At 40.7% G+C, this 22,069-nt stretch overlaps 1 protein-coding gene across 2 annotated transcripts; it reads right to left on the reverse strand.

The window, feature by feature from the left end:
• Nucleotides 1–21,753, reverse strand: ACO1 (aconitase 1). 2 transcript variants are annotated; one of them, XM_032974191.2, is made up of 20 exons: nucleotides 21,678–21,753; nucleotides 17,970–18,062; nucleotides 17,455–17,623; nucleotides 16,605–16,742; nucleotides 15,839–15,908; nucleotides 14,580–14,763; nucleotides 12,963–13,102; nucleotides 11,928–12,200; nucleotides 11,173–11,289; nucleotides 10,167–10,326; nucleotides 8,523–8,658; nucleotides 7,953–8,037; nucleotides 7,659–7,815; nucleotides 5,543–5,667; nucleotides 5,084–5,188; nucleotides 4,459–4,601; nucleotides 4,058–4,205; nucleotides 3,551–3,673; nucleotides 2,448–2,633; nucleotides 1–160 (listed from the first exon to the last, which is right to left on the reverse strand). In XM_032974191.2, the coding sequence occupies exons 1-20, from the start codon at nucleotides 21,691–21,693 to the stop codon at nucleotides 50–52; spliced, it is 2,679 nt and encodes an 892-aa protein (XP_032830082.2). In that variant the 5' UTR covers nucleotides 21,694–21,753; the 3' UTR covers nucleotides 1–49. The 2 variants fall into 2 exon arrangements, with proteins under 2 accessions (XP_032830082.2, XP_032830151.2); XM_032974260.2 differs by lacking the exons at nucleotides 15,839–15,908; nucleotides 17,455–17,623; nucleotides 17,970–18,062; nucleotides 21,678–21,753 and having other exon boundaries at nucleotides 16,605–16,740.
• Between the last annotated feature and the right edge of the window lie 316 nt (nucleotides 21,754–22,069).

Consider the following 22,069-nt stretch of genomic DNA (forward strand, 5'->3'; position numbering starts at 1 on the left):
TTTAAGGCATGTGAAATTATTTTTTAATTCAAAAAAATGCTGGGATGACTCAGAGCATTCTACGAATCATGTAGTTGAGGATGCCTCCGTTGCGGTAATACTCGAGCTCCACGTCAGTATCGAAACGCACCACTGCCTTGAAGCTTTTGCCAGAGTCAAGCTGTCAAAAAAACACAAAAAGATTTAGTCCAAACACAACTCCGATTAGCATGGTTGGCGAGGTACAGTGAGAGAGAAATGCATCATACATGTACACATTCATTGTACAAAACATTTGAATTTCTAATGATTCTAAAACGGGCACGTAAACCACAACTGTTTGGACAACAGATGCCAAATGAACGCAATAGGGTACCAGCTTTAAGCGGAATGGAAAAAAGACGATTGTCAATACCATTTATCTCCATATATACAAAAGGCAAAGTTGTAAATGTGTCTCTGTTCAAAATGTTTAGCGTACTTCCCGACATGCAACAAACTGGACATTTGCCATGTGGGTACTTTCCAGACTGTACATTATGCAAAAAATATAAAAATATACTTTTTTTTTTTTTGGGGGGGGGGAGCTCAATAATGCATATACTTTTTGCACGGTGAGCTGTGACGTCAAATCTGTCACGTGACCCGCGCGTGTGGAAGCGTAACGCATGGTAGTGTAGTGGTTAGCACGCTGCGCTACGAACCCGTCGACCCGAGTTCAATTCCCGCTCACGGCCACCACCGGTGACGATTATTTTAACCGGTCCTGGGCCTCCCCTAGGTCGACTCAGCCTCAAACAATTAACTGGTGTGGTGTGTGAACATCGCCACTGGGGAGACAAAGGTGGCCGGGCGTGGTGCTGGTCAGCCACCCCCTCGTCTATTGATATTTGGAAGGCACTGGAGCTATGCACTTCTTTACAACTGCGTTTGTTGTGTTGAGTTTGTTGTTCTTCCCCCGCACCTCCGATTAGCACGGTTGGCTACGTACGGTGTGCGAAAGAAGTTCAACATACGTACATGGAATGGCCACAAGAGCCAATATCGCAGAACTAACTTCTGATATCCCTTCAAGAGACCTCCGTTCCACACACGAGGGGGGCAGCATTTTCCAACCCGCTCGTGATAATATAAAACTGGATGGTAATTTGAGGATACATTTATTAGGCATTCCAGGAAATGCTTTTAACAGTGTTCCTAAATACAAAAAACGAGTATGAATGTAAACATATGCTTAACAAAAAACAAGTGTGGATTTGGAGCATGCAGTGACCAGATTGTTTACAGGATGGAGGAAGGGACTGGAATGGTGTACAGAGTTCAGTGACCCGTAGTCCAATGGTAGGTTACTGTAAAAGAGCAAACACTGCAGGACAGATGTTGTCTGCAACAGCTGCTACATCTGACAGAAGGAAGCGGTGACGGGGTATGGTGGCATGTAAGGCATTCGCTGTTTATGGCTTTCTCCCATGTTCACGCCTGTCAATCCGGGGGCCTCCGCCCTAATCAACAAATTGTTTTTTGTTCTTTTCTTTGTTATTTATAACTGCGATGCATATCTGAGAAATATATACACACTATTACTTTTCCTCATTCATTGCAATTCAAGCTATGTGTTGCCACAATCAATATCATAACCGTTTTTATTCATATAAGCAAAATTCTGCTCTCAATTTAAAAGTTTCTCGAAAAATGTTAAGCATGCAAAATAAAAATGTGTTTTTCATCTAAATGGATAACAAATTATATTTAACCAGTTAAACGTCAATTGGGATAACATTTGCTTTTTCCAAAAAAACAATAAAAAATGTTACAGGAACATGGATAAAAATGCAGCAACATGGCGACTAATCTACATATAAATGATCTCAAGCCTGCTATAAGTCATGTGGCCACCGCCACTGAATTCCCTGCCCTCTCCCCACCCCCTGTGACACTTCTTGTTGCTAATGTATTCTCTCTCCTCCTTTTCTTCCCTCTCCTCTCATTTCCTTCTCATCCCCAACATCCTGTCCCGGTCATTCCTTTTTCCCCTCCACCCGTCCCTGTCTGCTCCTCCATCGTACTGCTCATCTTGGTCTCTCTTGGGGACTTCCGTCGGGGTCTCTTCCCTTTCCCGTGTCTTTATCTTTTTCAATACAGGATATCCTCAATGTATTCCCCCTCCCATGGTTTGTTGTGGGTAAAACAATTATCAACAAGGAACAAACTATGTCAGCTGTTAGTGGGGACATACATGCACATATAACTCATCACCTTGGTGAAAAAAGCGTTACAAAAAACTTCGTAAATTTGTTCATTTGTCAGTGTGTTTATACTGAAAGATCAAAGCATATGGCACTGCAGTCCTTTAAATAAATCTTTAAAAAGAATAATCACTTTGATGAATGTTGCTTATCTTGAAGGTGAAATACAGCAGGATCTATAAAGGTACATCAGCACAAATGCATCATTGCCCACTGCCCCACCTCCACAGTGACGGTCATCCCGGGCCGCAGCTTCTCCGGGATGTGAATGGTGTAGCGCTCCAGTCCTGTCAAGCCAAGCGTCTCGGCAGTCTGCCCTGGCAGGTACTCCATAGGCACGATGCCCATGCCTACCAGGTTGCTGCGATGAATTCGTTCAAAACTCTCTGCCAAGACCGCCTTTATGCCCTGCAATAAAGTGGAAACAGTGTCAGTACTGTATGTTTATTCACTGAGCTTGATGAACCACGGTACTGATACAGAGGGCACTGCAAATCTTTTTAATGATGAATTACTAGGAAAGAGAAGAGACATCATCACCCATGTGTCAAGGGACTGCATTTTACTCACTGAAAATTTGATGACGGTTTAATGCAAGATGATATTGTAATATATTTACAATATTTGGTTTCTAATTTGTTTTGAAACATCAAAACACCTTGCCAGAATGTTGTTACACTGGAGTGTTTAAAGTTAGTTTACATACACCATATTCAGGAAAGGCATTTTGCTTATTAGGGATGGATGGGCAATTCATTGCATTTTGAACAATTCCATACATTATTACCTCTGCAATGAATTATAGAATAAAACAAATGTTTGAATATTCAGCACAGGCCCCATCTGTGACCATACCACTTAACAATGCAGCAGATTTATAATACAAACGGCCCAAATCGTATTGACTGCCCCGTACACTATTGTGATTCATATTAAGCTCAGAAAAACAAGTCAACAACATGCATGCTCAATGAAATTACCCTGGTTGATAAATCTTTTATCACAGTTGCTTGAACATAAGTCTAAAGGCCCAGAACATCAAGCGGATAGCAACAAACAGTACGACAAAAGGAGTAATAGTTCCTACCATTGGTCAGCAACTAAACCCAAATACATTCAACCATTACGTAAAAAAGTTAAAACAAACAACACTATAATAATATTATAATACAATTCAATACTATCAACGTATGTTATTATTGTCAGTTACTACCATTTTGAAGTGCGAACTTAGTATTAGAGGGTGTATGCTTGCACAATGATTGGTTAATGTAAAAAAATCAAACGCCCTATAGCTAAGCAAGTGGACGCAGAGGTCCACCAACCTGAAGGAAGGGCCCCTTGGCTGCCCAGTCCCGCGAGCTGCCAGAGCCATAGTCTTTTCCAGCCAAGATGATGAGCTGATGCCCCTCCTGCTTATACTTTTCTGCCGCATCATATACATCCAGCTGTGAACACATTACAAAGGTTTTTTTTATTTCAACTGAAGTCAGAAAAAAAGTTAATGTTTTACGATATTTAAAAAGAACAACATACATGCCTTTTGGCATCCTCTGGTCTAACACCATTTGAGACGAGGCTCTGGTGTGGACCAATCAGTTTCAAAGACAATGCATATAGTATCAGAGTATGTTTTTTTGTTTTGCATTCTGGCCACAAGTATTGTGGTTAATGCAGAAATGATTCCTTGTAAAAGGTTTCAGTTTGGTGTTGTAACATCTTATAACCTGTTTTGTTGCCAGAAAAAAGGGGAAAACCTATTCTCAACATACATGTTATTACAAATATTATACCAGACCAAGTGTTTGTTTATATATAGTTATTCCTTTTACTTTATCTCCTGATGGTAAATGAATCGTCTTGGGCTCAGCCTTTCCAATGAACTTGTTGAAGAGGCGGATGTTGGCGAACGTTCCTCGGGCCATCACAGCATCGTTGCCTCGGCGAGAGCCGTACGAGTTGAACTCTCGAGGGGTGATTCTGGAGAAAGGCGTGCAAATGTACATGGAATCACAAGATCTCATTTGTACACCCGACACAAAATCATAAGCAAAAATAAGTCACCATCAACCACCTGCCCATACTACCTGTCCATTCAACAGTTCAAACTAGCTTACGTAAAATCAAATAAACCAGCAATTAGCCAATGCATCCATTCAACACTAAATGTTATGACAGAATTCGATACGGATAAATGCATTTTACAGAGGACATAAAACGTATGGACCCTCACCCCCGTCCCTCAAGGTAGCGAGCACCAGAGCTGTTCCTGGCAATGTTTCCAGCTGGGGAGATGTGGTCCGTTGTGACGGAGTCCCCCAGGAATAACAGAACGTATGCATTGGAGATGGGCTGGCATGGAGGCAATTCCCTCATCTGCACGGCATAAGTGAGAGGAGCGTCATTGTGTTTCATCGATGACGTTACAAAGCCATTCATGTGGAATCACAAACACAATACGGTGTTTAAATAAGCTTCTGTTAAATATGCTTCACCTGTTTAAATGTAATACAGTATAAAGCAAAGTAAATTATTAATGGACTGGATTAGCAGTGGTAAGAAAACACAAATCAAACTCAACGTATCCACAAATAAGATTGTCTTATCAAAAATGTATAATAGACGAATATATATTTGTATCCATTTTAACATCACTGATATATAACAGCAAAACATATCGTTTTATCGATATAAGGCATTGCAAATTATAAAGTTGATTAGGTTTTTTTTGGTTTTTATTTCCAATACAGTATAATGCCCAATTTGGAATGACATGCAAAAACAACCACATTGCTTACACAGCAATACACATGTAAAAATTACTCAAGTGAACAGCACGTGTGAATTTAATAAATTACCATGTTTTCAAAGAATGGAGGAGACTTTATATATGTTGAGGATGGATCCCAAGGATATAGCATTGTGATAGGGGCTTCCAAGGAATTCCAACATTCATTCCCGGTCTGGGGAAAAGAAAGAATACCAATAAATCTTCCTTGATTGCACATTAACAAAACACAATTGAATTTATTAATGTAAAATCCACACTTATTATGAAAGCATTTACCTTCCAGACTAAAATAATCAAACACAATGTTTTAAAAAGCAATAAAAGAAAAACAGTTAGTGCCTTAAAGACAAGTCGTACACAAAATTACACTGTAAAGTGTTTGCAAAGAGCCTCAAGGGTGATAAAAAAAAATCTCCCTATCCTAATAAAATGTGCGTTTAACAAAACAAATATGAATCACTTTCTCATTTACATTCAACGTTACTTAATTTCCAAGGCTTCAATCCCGTAAGTGGTGTAAGCTGACCTTGATGCTGCTGTAAACCTCCTTGAACATGCTGGGAATCACGTTCAATTTCTCCATTGCGTAGATTTCCTCTCTGGTCGGCCAAATGTCTTGCAGGTACACTGGCTTTCCATCCGCATTTACACCTAAACAGGCAGCGATGCAATGGTGAGTATACACATTACGTAAATTCAGGTAATTTCCATTGTTAAATCATTATTAGGTGGCAATTTGCACAGTGTGGATAAAATGTTGCCACCATAATCATACCATACTATATTCTTTGGGTCCTTCAGTAAAGTCACGTAGATAGGTTCAAATTAATAAAAATAAAATAAACATAGCCACCTCCGCGCCCTCGTCATGGAGGCTGCTCTCCGATCTAACATTAACATGCTCATTTCTCACATTAACATAACTAGCCCCGCCCACTTCGTTTATGGCCCTTGGGCTACACCCACTTTAAACCGTTAAAACAGTCTGTCTCAGCAGCTTTCCCCCTCTTTTTTACTCCTGATGACGATTGCTTGTGTTGCAATCGAAAAGTAGTTTTTTTAATTTTATTTGTATTAATTTGAACCTATCTACGTGACTTTACCGAAAGACCCAAAGAATATTAATTCCTGCAGTCACGAAAGCTTTAAATAAAGATTCATACCATACTATATTCCAAAATAGCTGTTTGGCTGGATTCCTGGATGGCTTCTTGTCTGCCTGTCTGCCTGGCACGCAAGTGTGTGCGTGCGTGCTAATGACGTCATCACGCATATATATCACCTCCCTCATTGGGATGAGAGGAATTTAGAGGACGTAGAAAAGGGACCACAAGAATAAAGATACAGATAGAAACAGAGATAAAGTGAGAAATCGAGATAAATTGGGATATGAATGACAGAGAAGGCAATAGAAAGGTGGAGATGCACAGGGCTCTATATAAGAAGTTTCTCCCAGCCAACAACAGTTTTTCTGGCTGAGAGGAACAGATAGATGGCTGGACGGTCAAATCCAAAGGACGTGTGGGTTTCTCGTACAATTGTTTTTACCACTAGGTGTCAGACTACCCTCCAACAAATGATCACGGGCCATAATGAAGAATTAACCATTTTAATCAAGCACAATGGTTTAAACCAATTGCCATCATCACTGTACAACATTAAAGACAAATTAGATTTAAATTGTGCAACTAGACTGACAGCCAAGTTAGAAAGCACGACCATAATATATTTATGCAACTATTTTAAATGGCAATAATAGTTTTTTGACTGATATGCTTCTAAACACTATGCAGCTAAGATATGTATAAAGGGTTAGGTTTCATTTGACATAAAAGGGGTTAAGCATTTTTCGCCTGTCATTGTCTGAAAAGTTGACATTCTTACTTTATTTCTGAGTATACATAAAATATAAAAAGTTGAATGCTTACATTATTGCAATGTTGGTAAATATGATTATCAAAGATGGATGGTTATGATCAGTGTCTCTAACATGCATTACAATTGCTGTGTTTAATGTTGAACACTGGAAAACAGAGTATAATTTCATTCATCAGTAGCTGCAATTTGAAATCCAAATATTTACAGCTTTTTATTAATGCACTGCAGGATGAAGGCTTCGCCATTCACTTTGGGTTGTCGGTGATGTGGGTTGATTAACAATAATTCACCACGCTGGTCGGAATGAGTTGGTTAAAGGGGGGGCACGCAGGATGGGTTCAGATATCACTGATCACCGACGTTATCCATGGCTGCGGATCCATAGGACGGTGTACTATTCATTCTATCACACTTGTAAATGCTGCTGAGTGCTGTTAAGTCCTTCTGACTCTTGGTAAGTGGATAAGTGGTAGTGTGAGTGAGTGTTGGTGAGTAGCTTGAGTGCTAGTGACTGTTGGCATTATTTTACACTTCGTTAAAAAAAAGTTTTGCTGGCTGGCTGGCGTGCGGGCAAATGCACGTGTCCGTGCGTTGAGCCGTGCGTGCCGACATCACGCCTCCCACCCTACCCACCGTCCACCCCAGTCGTGTATCCCATCAAATTGCATGGGCAGTGCTTGTGGTGCTATTAACACAAACGTAAGAAAAAGTCTGGTAAGATATTGTGAATGCAAACGAAGAAGTTTCAAGGAATGACAACAAACCCAATGGTTCAGTTCGGAAGTCGATGTCAACAGTTCCAGCAATGGCATAGGCTATCACCAGTGGAGGTGATGCCAAGTAGTTGGCGCGTGTGTTGGGGTGAATCCGCCCCTCGAAGTTCCTGTTGCCCGAAAGAACTCCACAGACCACCAGGTCTTTCTGTCAGCAACACAGAAGCCATGCTTTATATAAGCTGCTGAGCAATATAGCCAGAACATGCTAGACGTAGAAGAAACATCTATATAGCACAGTTAAACGTGCGATGCCTAAATAACATTGCAGGTGCCATTTCTTACATCTCCAATTGCTTTAACAACGGGCTCTGGGAGAGGTCCGCTGTTGCCAATGCAAGTCATGCAGCCGTAGCCCACCACCTCAAACCTGTCAACAGATAGTTATTTGTCAATGCATTCCACCATTCTCCCCTCAAATGTAATTTTAAAAAAACAATAGAGGCAAGTGCATTGCAATATTTGATAAAAGCTGAGTGCATGTTGGTTTGGAGAAGCGGACATGATAGCGCATGGGCTGGAATGGCTCAAGGTGAGAAAATAATTGTTTTCATGAATCTTATTACTTAACCACAAGGTTTAAATACTAAAATAAAATTATAATTGCAACTCTTAACACGCTACACAGTATTCGATCAACCTCAGAGGGAATGACTCGGAGGCACGAAGAGGAACCAATGCCAAGCAGGAAAGGCAGCCACGTGATTAGCTGATGCAAATTCCCCCCCCCCCAAGCTTTGTGGATAACTTATCTTCTAAAGCCGTGTAACAGTGGTCCGTATGGAAGAAAAAACTGTTCACGTTCATTGACACGAGTATCTGCAGAGTGTAGACTAACATGTGCGAGAAACTCACCCAAGCTTCTGGAGGTAGGGCATGACCTTGCTGGAGTTGAGGTAGTATGTCACGACGCCACTACCTGGAGACAGACTCGTCTTGATGTAGGGCTTCACACTCAGCCCTGCCTCCACCGCCTTTTTTGCAAGCAAACCTAGAAAATGCAGAAAATTTAAACACAAGTATTCTAGTGTATGTTAAACTGTTCAACCATGTGAATAAGCTTTGTGTTGTTAAAACGTGTATAATCTAGAAGAGGCTTGGTAAACTAGACACAATTATAACAAAGATGAAATATGAAATTAAATTCTACTCAAATCTTAACAAATATAAAACATCCAACCTTTATGTAGTGGGCTAATTTGAGACACACACTTGACTTAGGAGGCAACACGTTTATTCTCTGACCACAACGGGGTAACTCTATAAACGTACAACGGGATAACTATATAGTGGTAACTACCACGGGGTAACTATATAACCGGGTCAGGTCAGTTAACACACTGCCTGACCCACGATGCCGAGCGTGAAGACAGGAGACCGAAGAGACGTAGTACGGCGGGTTCCATTCCAGAAGACAGCCCTGATCGGCTCTTGGGACCTCCCTTTTATGCCCCTGAGCGTGGCCTGGCTCCGCCCTCGGCCGTGCCCCCTTCTGGATCCTCCCAGAAGGTTCTGGCCCATACACCACGTGTCCCTCTCGCCACCTTTGGCCCACATTCTTACCCTGTCCTGGTCACGTGCACTCAGATTCAACCAGACTGTCATGTCCTTAACTGCCCTCTCTCTGACAGTCACCAGAACCATGCCCCCTTGGTCCCCCTTCCATGCCATAACATACTCTGGTGTCAGAAAGAGGCTCTAACACTCGCAGTTCCACTTTTCTATCAGTTTAACACGTAGGCTTTCGCGATCAATATCATCCATGATAGAGGTTTTTGGGTTAGAGCGCAGAAGGGTGGTCAACACATCTACGCCTCTAGAAAGTAACGAAACAGGAAGACTTCTCCACAAATCTGGCTGTCGCCTGATGAAGCTAGTTGTAATTACTGGCGAAATGTCATACTCAGTTTGCAAATGTTGTGGCTTGGCTCTCCAACACACCGGTGTGCTGTACTAGTGACAAATTATACTCTTTGGTTCTATTCGGTAAAGTCACGTAGGTAAAAAATAAAACAATAAAAATCACGACGTTTCGGCCACAACACAAGCGGCCTTCATCAGGTGAAGGGACCAGACTGTCTCGAAGACTGCGCTGGAGTGAAACAGAGCCAAGCTCAGATCACGGCCTTTAAGCTGTGTGAGAGGGATTAAGGTGCCTTGACAAAGGAATTAGCATAAAAAATTAGTATTTAATTGGCAGACTTAGCATGATGAAAGGTGTAGAGAGGGTGAACATAATATTCATATTATGTATATAAAGGCATATTTGAAATGAAAAATTACTTCTTTACTTATACGCTTAGAATTTTTAGGCAACAGATATTTTAATGAAAAGGCCTTAGTCACAGAGCCAAACTATGGCATGTTAAGGATTTAATAGCTATGAGCCAGCATTAGATGAGCCAGCACATGGACAACTTAGGATTATATATATATGTAATTGATGTATACATCCACCTAAGAACACTATTTAAAAGGTGCTCATGTTCACCCATATACCTGCTCCCAGCATCACTGTGGGATTGCTGGTGTTGGTACAGCTGGTGATGGCAGCAATCACCACAGAGCCATGCTTCAGCTCATATTCTTTGCCCTCATATTTGAAGAGAGACACATCTTTATGTTTCTCCAACGGTATTTGGAACCCTTTAAAACCAACCTGGATTGACAAAAACAAAATGCATGTTACTTTCACAACAGAAGACTATACCACCACTGGAGTGAGTTTGAATGTAATATTAATGTCTCAATCTAGTAGACGAAATTAATGCTCTTAAAACCCTTATCGATGTGTAGCACTGAATGTACCAGCACAGAAAAATAATAGTCTTCACTCACATCCCAATGTAGGGACATATGTAGATGAGGATAACGTATGAGTATATATGATTAACTTCTTTCGCGCCATACGTAGCCAACCGTGATAATCGGTGCAGGGGAAGGACAATAAATTAAAAACAAAAATCTATTTTAAAGAAATGAGTTTTCAATCTAGATTTAAATCAAGAGAGTACATTGCACAATCACACTTAATCCAGTGCTTCTCTCATGTTCCCCCCTGGGCTTTTTTGTACAAATTACAAGGGGATAATTTTTAAAAGGGTAGAGCAAATGATCTTTGCCTTTCACACATTTTCTTTTACAATTACAACACCACCGTAGAAAATTAATAACCACTTAATATTAAATGCAAGGTGCAAGATCCATCTAATAATTTTAATTTAATGGCAAGGCACTACAGCTGCACTTCATGTTAAATATTAACTTTAAACACAATGCTATGACCTAAAGTATATTAAAAATACATTCAACCATAAGGGTGTTAACAAATTATGTTTCCAGTTTTCAGAAAAAAATTACTTGTGAAGAATACGAAGCTTCTCCAGTTCATATGAATGGCACTCCATAGAGATGAATATTGTATACTACACAAGAACCAGTATTAACTGTCATTAATAAAACTAATTGTTTCCTATAGCAAACACATGTGCTTCGAGAAAATAACCTTAGCGTTGAGACAGCTCTGGAAGTCCACTTTCATGTCGTCAATGGCAACTCGATCATGAGGTCGCTTGGGGCCACTTACGGAGGGCACCACTGAGGCCAAGTCCAACTCCACCACCTAACACACGTAGCACCCGAGCACACACAACAACATGAAACCGAGATGCGCCAACCACGCCAGTTTACATTGCAGTGAATGTTAAACCAAATAACAAGTAATTCTCCAGCTCATTTTCTCCATAGGCCTCTGCTGGCACATTTGATATCCTCTGAAAATTAATAAACACATGCAAAATGTCTAACACCTTAAAATTACAGCTCAATATTTCAGTTCAAATGGATTCCAAAAATGCATTAGGCAGTCCAGCTTGAGATTTGTCCTCAGAGCTAAGGGCTGCTTTGGGTAGCAATGAGTTACATGAGTGGGGGGGGGGGCATAAATAAAATATGGACTCTACAAAGCAATACTTATGTAGTATAGAAATGGTAAAATATAAAAATACGTATTACTTGGTGACCAATATACATATAGAATAAGAGACTTTCAGTTAAGATTAAGCAAACATATATAAAACACTTGTCCTTTCAAATTGTAGGAGCCAGCTGCTTCTTTATAGCCAAAGCATTTATATGGGCAATCTTACATTTTAACAAAAGGCAAGCGTTAATCACATTCAGAAAACAATTGTGTAGACCACAAGTGAGTGGATCATCAAAACATAATGCTTTTATCAAACACATATATCACAACCAGACCTGAGTGAAGTCTGGGTCTTCAGAAGAATCACCAAAGTCCCTGAACATCTTCACAGTCTTCAGGTATTTTTCAATGATGGTGATTTTTTCCTGGTCCCGGCCCGTCTGCTGGAGATACTTGATGCTGACAGCATCCACAGGGAAGAAACCCACCGTGGCGCCATACTCGGGACACATATTGGCGATGGTGGCTCGGTCCGCAATTGAAAGTTGCAGCACACCAGGCCCAAAGAACTCCACAAACTTGCCAACCACACCGATCTGACGAAGGTGCTGCGAATGTGCACGGGAAGGAAAGGGAAATGGGTATTAAAACATTCAAACAGACAAGCCGAGATCACATGTGTTGAAGGACTGCCGCAGCTTCAATATTGCATACAATGTTTAATTATGCTGCTGTCACACGTCAACCAGGAAACAAAATCACGCAACGCTATAACACGAAACATTTATTTAAAGCGTTGTGTCAGAATAGTATAACTTATTACTGTGGAAAAGTAAAAGATTTGCCGTAAATATCACGTGAATCGGCTGAAAAGTATAAAAAATTATGCTCATTGTTCACTTAAAGCTTTCGTGACTGCAGAAATTCATATTCTTGGGTCTTTCAGTAAAGTCACCTAGACATGTTAAAAGAAAATAACAAAAAACTATGACGTTTCGATCGCAACACAAGCGGTCGTCTTCAGGAAATAGGGGTTAGCTTCCAAGGCAAACTGTTTATAAGGGTTGGAAATTGTGTTGCGTTAAAACGTCGTAGTTTTTTGTAATTTTATTTTAACCTGTCTACATGACTTTACCGAAAAACCCAAGACTATAGCTATGAAATCAACTACATAAAATACAGGTCCATTAAAAATAAATTTACATCAATAATTATATTTTTCAAACATTAACCATACCTGCTTTCAAATGTTTACCTCTGACCTTGACTCTATATTTCAAATGGTCCCATTACTTGCTGCATTATTTGGAATCCATGACATAACACTGTAATGCAACAAATTATCTTCAATCAATTTCTGTTCTACTAACCTTCGTGATAGTGAGGACCACATCAGTTGAGGTGGAAATTGGGTTTACTTTGCCTACCAGCTTGTATCCCACAACCTCTGGCAGCACCATGCTAATTGGCTGCCCAAGCATCACCGCCTCTGCCTCAATCCCACCAACACCTGACAAAATAAAGTCATGTTTTTGGTTACAACATTTATAAGTTTGATTGGTTATGTCCAACTAACGTACACAATTTCTAATTGAGAAAAAAAGTAACTTATCCAACCACACAATGCATGCATGGTTTGGGTTTGATCAAGTGCAATTAAATCTTATCCAAACCCAATCTGAGATAGTATCTGACTGGCTTGTAGCAGAATCTGATTCCCATCGGCTGATCAGTCAGGATTTCATTATAGTGATTGTATAAATACCTCTGACACAATAATGTATTACTTCAGAGAAATGTAAAGAATTAATTTACAGTATTATTCAAGTACTTCAAACTCATGATAAGTGAAAATATTAAAGCTTGGTATATTTTGAATATGTTTAATATTGGTCATCTCAGACACTATTTAGCACTTATCCAGAAGAGTATGTATACTCTCCTGAGATTAGATTGAACGTTTCGAATGCACTTGTGGATACTAAATTACATCCACAACCAGGTTTAAAATCTGAAACTTTTTTTATCTTGAGCAAATAAACCCAGCTTGGCCACTGTTTAACAAGCATTAATAATTCACAAATTATATTTTTTGTACAATAGATTTTGTTACAGTAAACAATCTATTTTAAATGTTTGTTATTTACTGATGAGCAAAACATTCCATCAACAAAATAAATTTAAACTGTCCAACTTTATTGTATTTGCACTGTAGGGACTGTGTATCACTCAGTTGCTTAACATAATTTTCAAGAGAAAAATGAGGTTGAACTACAAAGCTCCAATGGTGCAGCATAGCAGTCAACAGCAAATCACTGGAGTTCCAAGGGAGAAAGATAAGATTAACAATAAATCCTGTTATAATAAAACTAAAATCTTCTACTCCATGACCCTCTTATCCACACATCTTGTTATGCAAGTTGGGCTGCATCACATTCTTCTTTTATCTTTTAATCAGCTGTAAAAAGTTAACGTTACTAAGACAGTGGACAGAGCTCCCATTAAGTGCAGTATTGCACTGTTCCACATTTTATTTTATCTGCAATTTCGCTCTTCCTATTCTGCACAGAGCCACAAACTGGAACGTTATAATGGAATACATGTATATTGCTGGTCATGCTATGGGCCGTCGGTTTACATTGGCAGTAGATCACAGGTGACATAAAAGGTGACCAACAAAACCATGCTCTCATTATTTACACTTGTTCACTGAGAAAGGTCTCACTGAGCACCAACATTGTTTTCAGGAGTGTCCTGATAATTATATATTGTGGCTCCCATAGATAAGCAGACAATGAAAGAACGCATAGACACACTGCAGTCTCGATTGCATACCGTGTCTTTAAAAGAAGACACAGACTACAATTATGGCACAGTTTATCCATTAATCTTAAACAACATCACTTGGATCAAGGGTTACACGTCAATATACTTTGACCCCTTTTTGCCCGCAAGCAAACAGAGGCATAAAAGAGGGAAATTCTTACCCCATCCAAGTATGCCGAGTCCATTGATCATAGTAGTATGCGAGTCAGTGCCCACAACACTGTCTGGGTAGTAGTGGCCACCCAGGTCAAACACCAGCCTTGCCAGATATTCAAGGTTAACCTGGTGCACGATGCCTGAACCAGGTGGCACGATTTGCATATTCCTGAATGCCTGGGACCCCCACTACAAGCAACGTACAGAACCAGGGTAAATGCATTTAATATTCACTAAATTCAACAACTCGATTATGAAAAGGCAAATTATCCAGAAATCAATACACAAGTTCATGCTGCCATCACTGTTTACATTTATTCTAATCGTTTCATCTTATATTTTTAAAAGGGAAATTTGGGAATGTGTGTCTGTTCTAAATGTTTAGCATACTTCCCAACATGCAACAAACTTGAAATTTAGCATGCGAGTAGCTTCCAGACTGTACATAATGCAAAAAGTATAAAAATAGACTTTTGTATTTTTTTGGGGGGGGGTGGGCGCAATAATGGATAAAATATATTGCACGGCAAGTGAGCTGTGACGTCACATCTGTGATGTCACCCGCATGCGGCAGCGTTACGCAGTGTGCCTGCCAATGTCACGCATCCCCCCCCACCCTCCGCGTAGGCCGTGTATCCCGCACCAATGCGCGGTAACTGTTATCATATTAGACTAACTTTTTGCTGGGGGGCTGGACGGACATGTCCAAAGGAGGCACGGGCTGCTATTTTCTATCTATATAGATTAAACTATTAATTTCCGTGCAAAGAACGGGTACACCTGCAAGTCAGATATATGTTTTAAAAATAAAAGCCAGCGTTTAAAGGTTACATGTGTATATGTTTTTAGTTGCTGTCATCATATTTTCGAATTACTCTGTATCTAGAAACATTTACAACAAAGTATTGGTTAACAGACAAGAGTCCACTGCAAAGTATTTGTCAAAAAACAACAAGCTCACGATAGTTAGGATGGGACAGTTGTTTTACAGATTACTTGTAGTTAATTATTAAAATGGGATTCAAGCTGAGACCAGAACACAATAACCATACTATTGCACATTCACCACTCACAGTACTTAGACTTTTTTCAAACTTGTTCAGAATGGCTCCACAGATAACTTTCAAAATGAGCCTTAAATTAAATCAAACAGTACACAATTGCTTGGTTCAGTAGTGTTCAATAAAAAAATCAGATATAACTGAAAGCTGCTTGTGGCTAATGTATATAAAATAAATAGAATTAGAAACTAATTATACTTCACCTTAAGAAAAACAAAACGCTCCTTGTTCCTTTCAAACTCCAGTTGCTGATTCTTGTTAAGACTTTCGGTTCTGGATGCAATGGAATGAATGTATTAAGTTTAGTTGCCATTGCTTTGTTAATTTTCCTTTTTTATGTTCTCCAACCAGGACAGGTCATTGGCTCAAGCTCCCTCCATCCCATCCAACCACATTCTCCTCTTTTTCACTTCGTAACACTACAACACCATACCAGAGTTCCCCAGCACTAAATCGGGAAGGATAATTGAGGTGAATTCCTCTTGCATTCCTCAACAGTATTTTTTGTGTGACATTACAGTACTCCCTCGTTATTCACGAGGGATACGTTCCAGAGATGCTCGTGAATAGTAAATTTCACGGATGCTATTGGCCCACAAAAACCTATATTTGGAATAAATTACCATTAAAAATACATAAGCTATTAAATACATGGACATTGTCATAAAAGCACATCTCTATATCTCATAATTTTTTCTCTCCTCACTTTCTCACATCATATTCTCTCTCGTCACTTATCTCATCACTTGCTCTCTCTCGATGCAGTTGTTTAGGCTTCCAGATATGATTCGTGGATAGCCAAAATCACAGAGAGCAAGTTTTTTGGATAACGAGGGGATGCTGTACTAGATACGGTTTAATATTTAACCTCGGGTGGTTGTTAATTGAAATGTAAACAAAAATTTACTCTCATCATATATAACAGGATAATGCAGTTCAATGAGAAAACGATCCTTGCAAATTACTCACTTTCCACTGCTGTCAACCTGAATAGAGTGGTCAATAACAAGATCAGCAGGGCAAATGGGGTTTATCTTCTCAGGGTCTCCTCCGAGCAGCTTTACAGCATCTCTCATAGCCGCAAAGTCCACCACAGCTGGGACACCACTAAGGATGGAAAATACAAGTATTAATGCAATGAAATGTCAATGTCTTTTTTTTTGCCAGAGGCACCTAAAAATTACAGGTGGCCTTCACGAATGTAAAAAAAAAAACTCAAGGACTGTATGTTTTAATTACTATGAGTTAGTTCCATTTTCAATATTGGTAAAATTGGCTGGGCTTTACTGCATATCGTATTTTGAGGCATCTTCAAAGCCTGTGAAAGGTTACATCTATGAATTAAGACAAGTTTCAAGTTTATTTTGTTTAACTAGGTAGAGAATTAAGGAGACCAGGATAGTCTCATTTTCAAGAGTGACCTGGGTAGACACTTCAATATGCAACTAAATTATACATAATTATTAAAATTCCATCAGACAAATTGACTGACTTTGGAAACTATCAAAAACATTATGATGCATCACCGACATAAGATTTTAAAGCAGATAAAAAAACATGTAATCGCATTATTTGAACAGGGAACAATAAATGTGTTAATATTAAAACTAGTGTTATCAGCTTCATAGTTAATTTATTAAATAAACCAGAGACACCATACATTTTTAAAATAATCCATGTGCTATTTCTGTTAGTCACATATTTGCTTGTCTAAAACCCTATCCTTCCCAGATTGTCATAGACAATAACTATTACACTGGACTTAATCTTAAAACAGTAAATTTAACACCAGCTTCATGCAGCTCAATTCGGATCTCACGTGAAGTCTTGCAGAATGACGCGGGCTGGTTTAAAGGGGATCTCTACACTTTTCTTCTGTGTCTCCTTCCACTCCATGATGTTGAAGACATCATCCTTTTGCACGTGGAATCCATCACAATTGCGCACGGCAGACTCGAGCAGCACACGAATGGAATATGGAAGCCGTTCTGCACTCACACAACACATTCCACATATTAGTGAACCTTTTTTCGTATACCAACTGTATTATTACATACACTATGTCTCAATGGATAGATTGGCTGATGAATTTAGTTTCCATTTTTTGGACACACTTGTAAATGTACACACCTAATAGAATTGTGATAGCTGTTTTCCCAATAGCCTCATTAAGGTAATGGCAGACTCACGCCCAATGATATTATTAAACATTTCTGAACTGCTTTTGAGAGATATATACCGCAGATACATTTATATGTCTCCAATAGAAAACCACTTTCATAAAATCAGAGATTTTGTTCAGCGTGTCTAAACTCGGTGGTGATGTATACGCACCGTATCGGGGATCTTGTAATTTTACAAGGTTAAAAAACTTCCCTTCGGGTTTTTTAGAGTCGAGCGCCTGAAGAATGTGTGCAAAATGATTTTCTGAAACAAAAAAATATTACCACATGTTACAACAGAAACATTTAATTCATTTTTGCATTGCATCTGGCTATCCTAGATTTAAACGTAATGTACAAATTTTATGTTTTTATCACTGAGCTGTAAAATGGGAATTAACCAGTATGAAATGCAATATCGTATAAACATTAAAAACCAGACACAAGTACATTTATGTCACAAATGCAGTCCAGATGCACCACAATTTCTGTAGCTGAAAAACAATTCACATGTCCAGTTCACAAGCCAGCTGCTGATTGCCTAACCCCAAAAGTTGAAGCTAATTATGTAGTTGAATGTTACACCAGTTCAAGGTCATTATACATGCACATGCAAGTCAGACTAACTTGAAAATAATTGAAACACTACATATAGTGCATATATGATCAATTCCACATCAACTTGCAACACAGCAACATGTGATACGTGGTCATGTGATAAATGTTGTATGTGTTTATGTTTCACTCTCCCATGCAAACTTCCTATTTAGTTGTTTTATAATGATCGCATTAATGCATTTCAGAAAGTCACGAGACCACCACGAAAGCGCTAATTATCTTATGCAAGCATTTATGAAAATACCATCCTTCAAGGTCATTTCAAAACATAATCCAGCACTACAACAGCTGATGAGATACACTTCTTATATTTATTTTGTTTTAGAAGTGGCATTTAGGATGATCTATTCATTTGAGTATGTTAGTATCATACACTCATTGAAATTTAAGCAACAAATGGCAGTGGGCTTTACCTGTTCTCTATCAGCTTTAGCATCTCACTTCACAAAAGGCAAATTACTTTGTTCACTGATGTAGTATATACTGGAATAGATTTTTAAGCGTTCAGGATGAGACTAAGGAATGTTTTAACTCTAAGCTTGCCATGTCCTACGAGTGAAAACATTCAACTTCTCGGCCGTATTTTTTTGCTGAGCAATTTATTTTTAAAAACAACGTTCTTTGGAATGTTTCAGTTATAAGCACGGACTCAATTGTACTTTTGCCAAATTGCAGCTAAGTTCTAGCCTTTCTAGCATGTGATATACATCAGTCACACAATCATTCTATATTTTTAAAAGTTTTGCTGGCTGGATTTTTGTCTGCCTGGCTGGCGCGCAAGTGCGCATGCACGGTAATGACGTCACCGCGCACATCTGCGTGATGACGTCACCCTCATCCTACAGCATTGAGTATGTGCGTGCTAACATCATGCCTCCCCCCCCAACCCTCCAACCTGGCCATGGATCCTGCGCATATGCCACCATACTGTATATTTAACAAAAGTAGTTTTTATGGCAGGCTGGAGGGATGGGTGGAAGAACTTAACAACGTGTGGGCTGCTAGTTCGGTATGGAAAAAAATATCGCCAGTGATGACACCACATACAAATTAAATTCACAACAAGACACCATAAAGTATACTACATGTTTCCGATAACCCATATGTACATTGTCAGGTAATGTACATGCAATGTGTGCATCTTTAATTCAAAATGATCAAATGTAATTTAACAGATTTTACACACTTTGATTTTCACGTAAAATACTTAAGGTACCAAAAAAACTTTTTAAACACCACGCAATGTCAATTTTAATTAAACATAAGGAAATTTTGAGATATGACAAAGAGATTACAATAACTTGTGAACTGCATGATAAATGTATGACGGGTCTGTTTTAATAATCATAGTGCAGTATAAAAACATTAAATACAATCTGATAAAGTGACAAACTAAGGTACTTTATTGAAAAACCATACACAGCCTTGCAACTCTGAGATACATATGCTGTGTTGCACGCACTGAAAGGGTTTACACGCCTCTCAAATGTGCGCTCAACAGAATCAGAATCAGAATTTATCCTGCAGAAATCCGACGAGCTACGAAGCTTTTTTCACATACGTCCAGCAGGGGCGAGTCAGAAAGTTATCACCAACAAACAATACAAAACACAATCGGAGTGCAAAGTATAGGAGAGGAGAGCAAATCACTAAAACGTAGATACACAAACACTTTCACGACCATCGTAATTCGTACACTCCCTGACAAACAAGAGCTAAGGTTTGGGCGATGGTCCATCTTCACAAACATGGGGACATAGGACTTCTGCCTCTTCCCCAGTGGTGGACATTGGCAGCAAACACTGGCTACCCCAAATGGGTCCTGAGGGCTTCTCGCCTCTCCCCAACTTAGAGCGCCTCCCAAACTTAAAAATGCTGGGAGTACCTGTCGCTTCACTGCAAAAATTAGTCAGCCAATGCTTTTTACAGCCCTGGGATTGGACTTTAACTCAGACACAAAACGAAAGGCAGTACACAACTCCACACGTGCTTATTCGTCAATATCTGTTAATTGAAGAAATAAAAGCTGTTCATTCTGCTCTCTACTCCACAGAAAGGACACTACCCGCAAAAGCTAACCTATTACATTCTTCTTTACTGTTGGTTACGAATATGGAAAGTTTTGTCAATGTAGTGCACACACTACAATGTAGAAAAAACTCTTCAGCAGAACGCACTCGGTGCAGCGAATGCTGCAGAAAAAATCGCTCTCAAGTTTCACGTCGTTGGTGCGTTTCTCTCACTCATTCCTTCCCACGAGACCGTATTTGAATGGACAACCGCTCTGCACCACACAGGTGGTAGTGTAAGAGAAAATAGGGCCCACACTGTGGGCAGCGAAATTGTGCTGTGCAATGCTCCCACGTCCACTGCCCTCCGCCTGCACCAACTCGCTCTCGGGCAAGCGTGAAGCATGGTCGATTAACTCCTACCACCTGCAACAGCACGAGGTCATCCAGCGCAGGCGTGGTCGATCCAGCAGTGAACTGACATCAGGGGTGCACGCGTATCGTACTGTAAAATGTCACTTTCCCCAGCACGGGCAACTTGCTAATCCGTGTCTCGCGCAGACCCGAGGCAATCTCAGGCACCCGTGAGCTCTGCTGTGTGTGTGTATATGAAAGGGAAGACTCGTTAGAGGCCACGGGAGAAGGCCACTTAACGAGCCAAGAGAACGCAATGAGCGAACGGCTCTCTCCTCTTCTTGCCTTGCGGTTACACGACACGGGCAACGGAGGATTATCCATCCCAAACGTGGGCGAAGCTTTTAAAGAGGTGGCAACTAAAATACTCGAAAACCGTGGCGCATTGTGACGTGACTCACGCACCTGAATCTTCGGCCTCACCTGTGCCAGGGGACAATCGTAGGCTTGGGTTTTTTGTTTTTAACAATTCAAATCTCGCCACAAAAAGAGGCAACAAGACGGCGGTCGGCTCGTGGCCCCGATCGCCGCAAGCCGTCAACAAGGTTCGTGGTTCGATCCCGTGCAGGCCGCCCTAGTTATCACTTGCGGGTGTGTTGCGATAGAAGCACGGCCACCTGAACGGCGGACGATAAAGATCGAAGAGACGAGTAGTGTGCCGGAGTAACGTAAACCCCCACACGCACATCTTCCCCTCAAACCCGAGGCCGCAACACAGCGACGCCCGCGCTCCCTTCACGCCCGGCAAGCCTTACGCCCCGCGTCTCTTAACAGCATCGCGCAACTGCGCGACACTAGAATCAATCGTTTTCGAGTGACGGGAGCGGCAGAGAGGTTACCTGCGGGAGCTGCCATCGCCGCTCGCTGCTCAGCTTCTGCCGCAGGCGGTGGGGAGGGTGGTTGGGGGTCGAGGGGGGGGGCGAGGAGGGTGTGTGTCGTGGGAGGGGGGGGGTGTCGCGCTGTGCCGAGCCTCGCCATTGGCCGAGCGTCGCTACGCGCGGAGCCGCCTTACAGCCAATGGGAGGCGCCGAGACGGCCGTGCGCTCATGGTCACGCGAGGCGCCGCGGTGGGTGGGAAGGGTCGGGGCGGGGGTCACGGTGGGGGCTGAAGGGGGGAGGGGTTTGGGGGGGGGTGTGTGCAGAGAGACCACGTGGCGCCCTTCGGCGTGTTGACCCTGGCCCGGGGTGGTGTGTGCACGTGGTTAGTGGGTGGTTGTTCGTTACTGTACCT

The sequence above is a fragment of the Petromyzon marinus genome, chromosome 1, assembly GCF_048934315.1.
Source record: "Petromyzon marinus isolate PM22_M1 ecotype Great Lakes invasive population chromosome 1, UKy_Petmar_22M1.pri1.0, whole genome shotgun sequence".
NCBI lineage: Eukaryota > Metazoa > Chordata > Hyperoartia > Petromyzontiformes > Petromyzontidae > Petromyzon > Petromyzon marinus.

Coding starts and splice junctions, on each gene's coding strand:
- ACO1 (XM_032974191.2), bottom strand. Junction 8,038..8,522: donor CCCTACCTCCAGAAGCTTGG/GTGAGTTTCTCG, acceptor ATCTGTTGACAG/GTTTGAGGTGGTGGGCTACG. Junction 5,668..7,658: donor CTTCCGAACTGAACCATTGG/GTTTGTTGTCAT, acceptor CTGCCTGTTTAG/GTGTAAATGCGGATGGAAAG.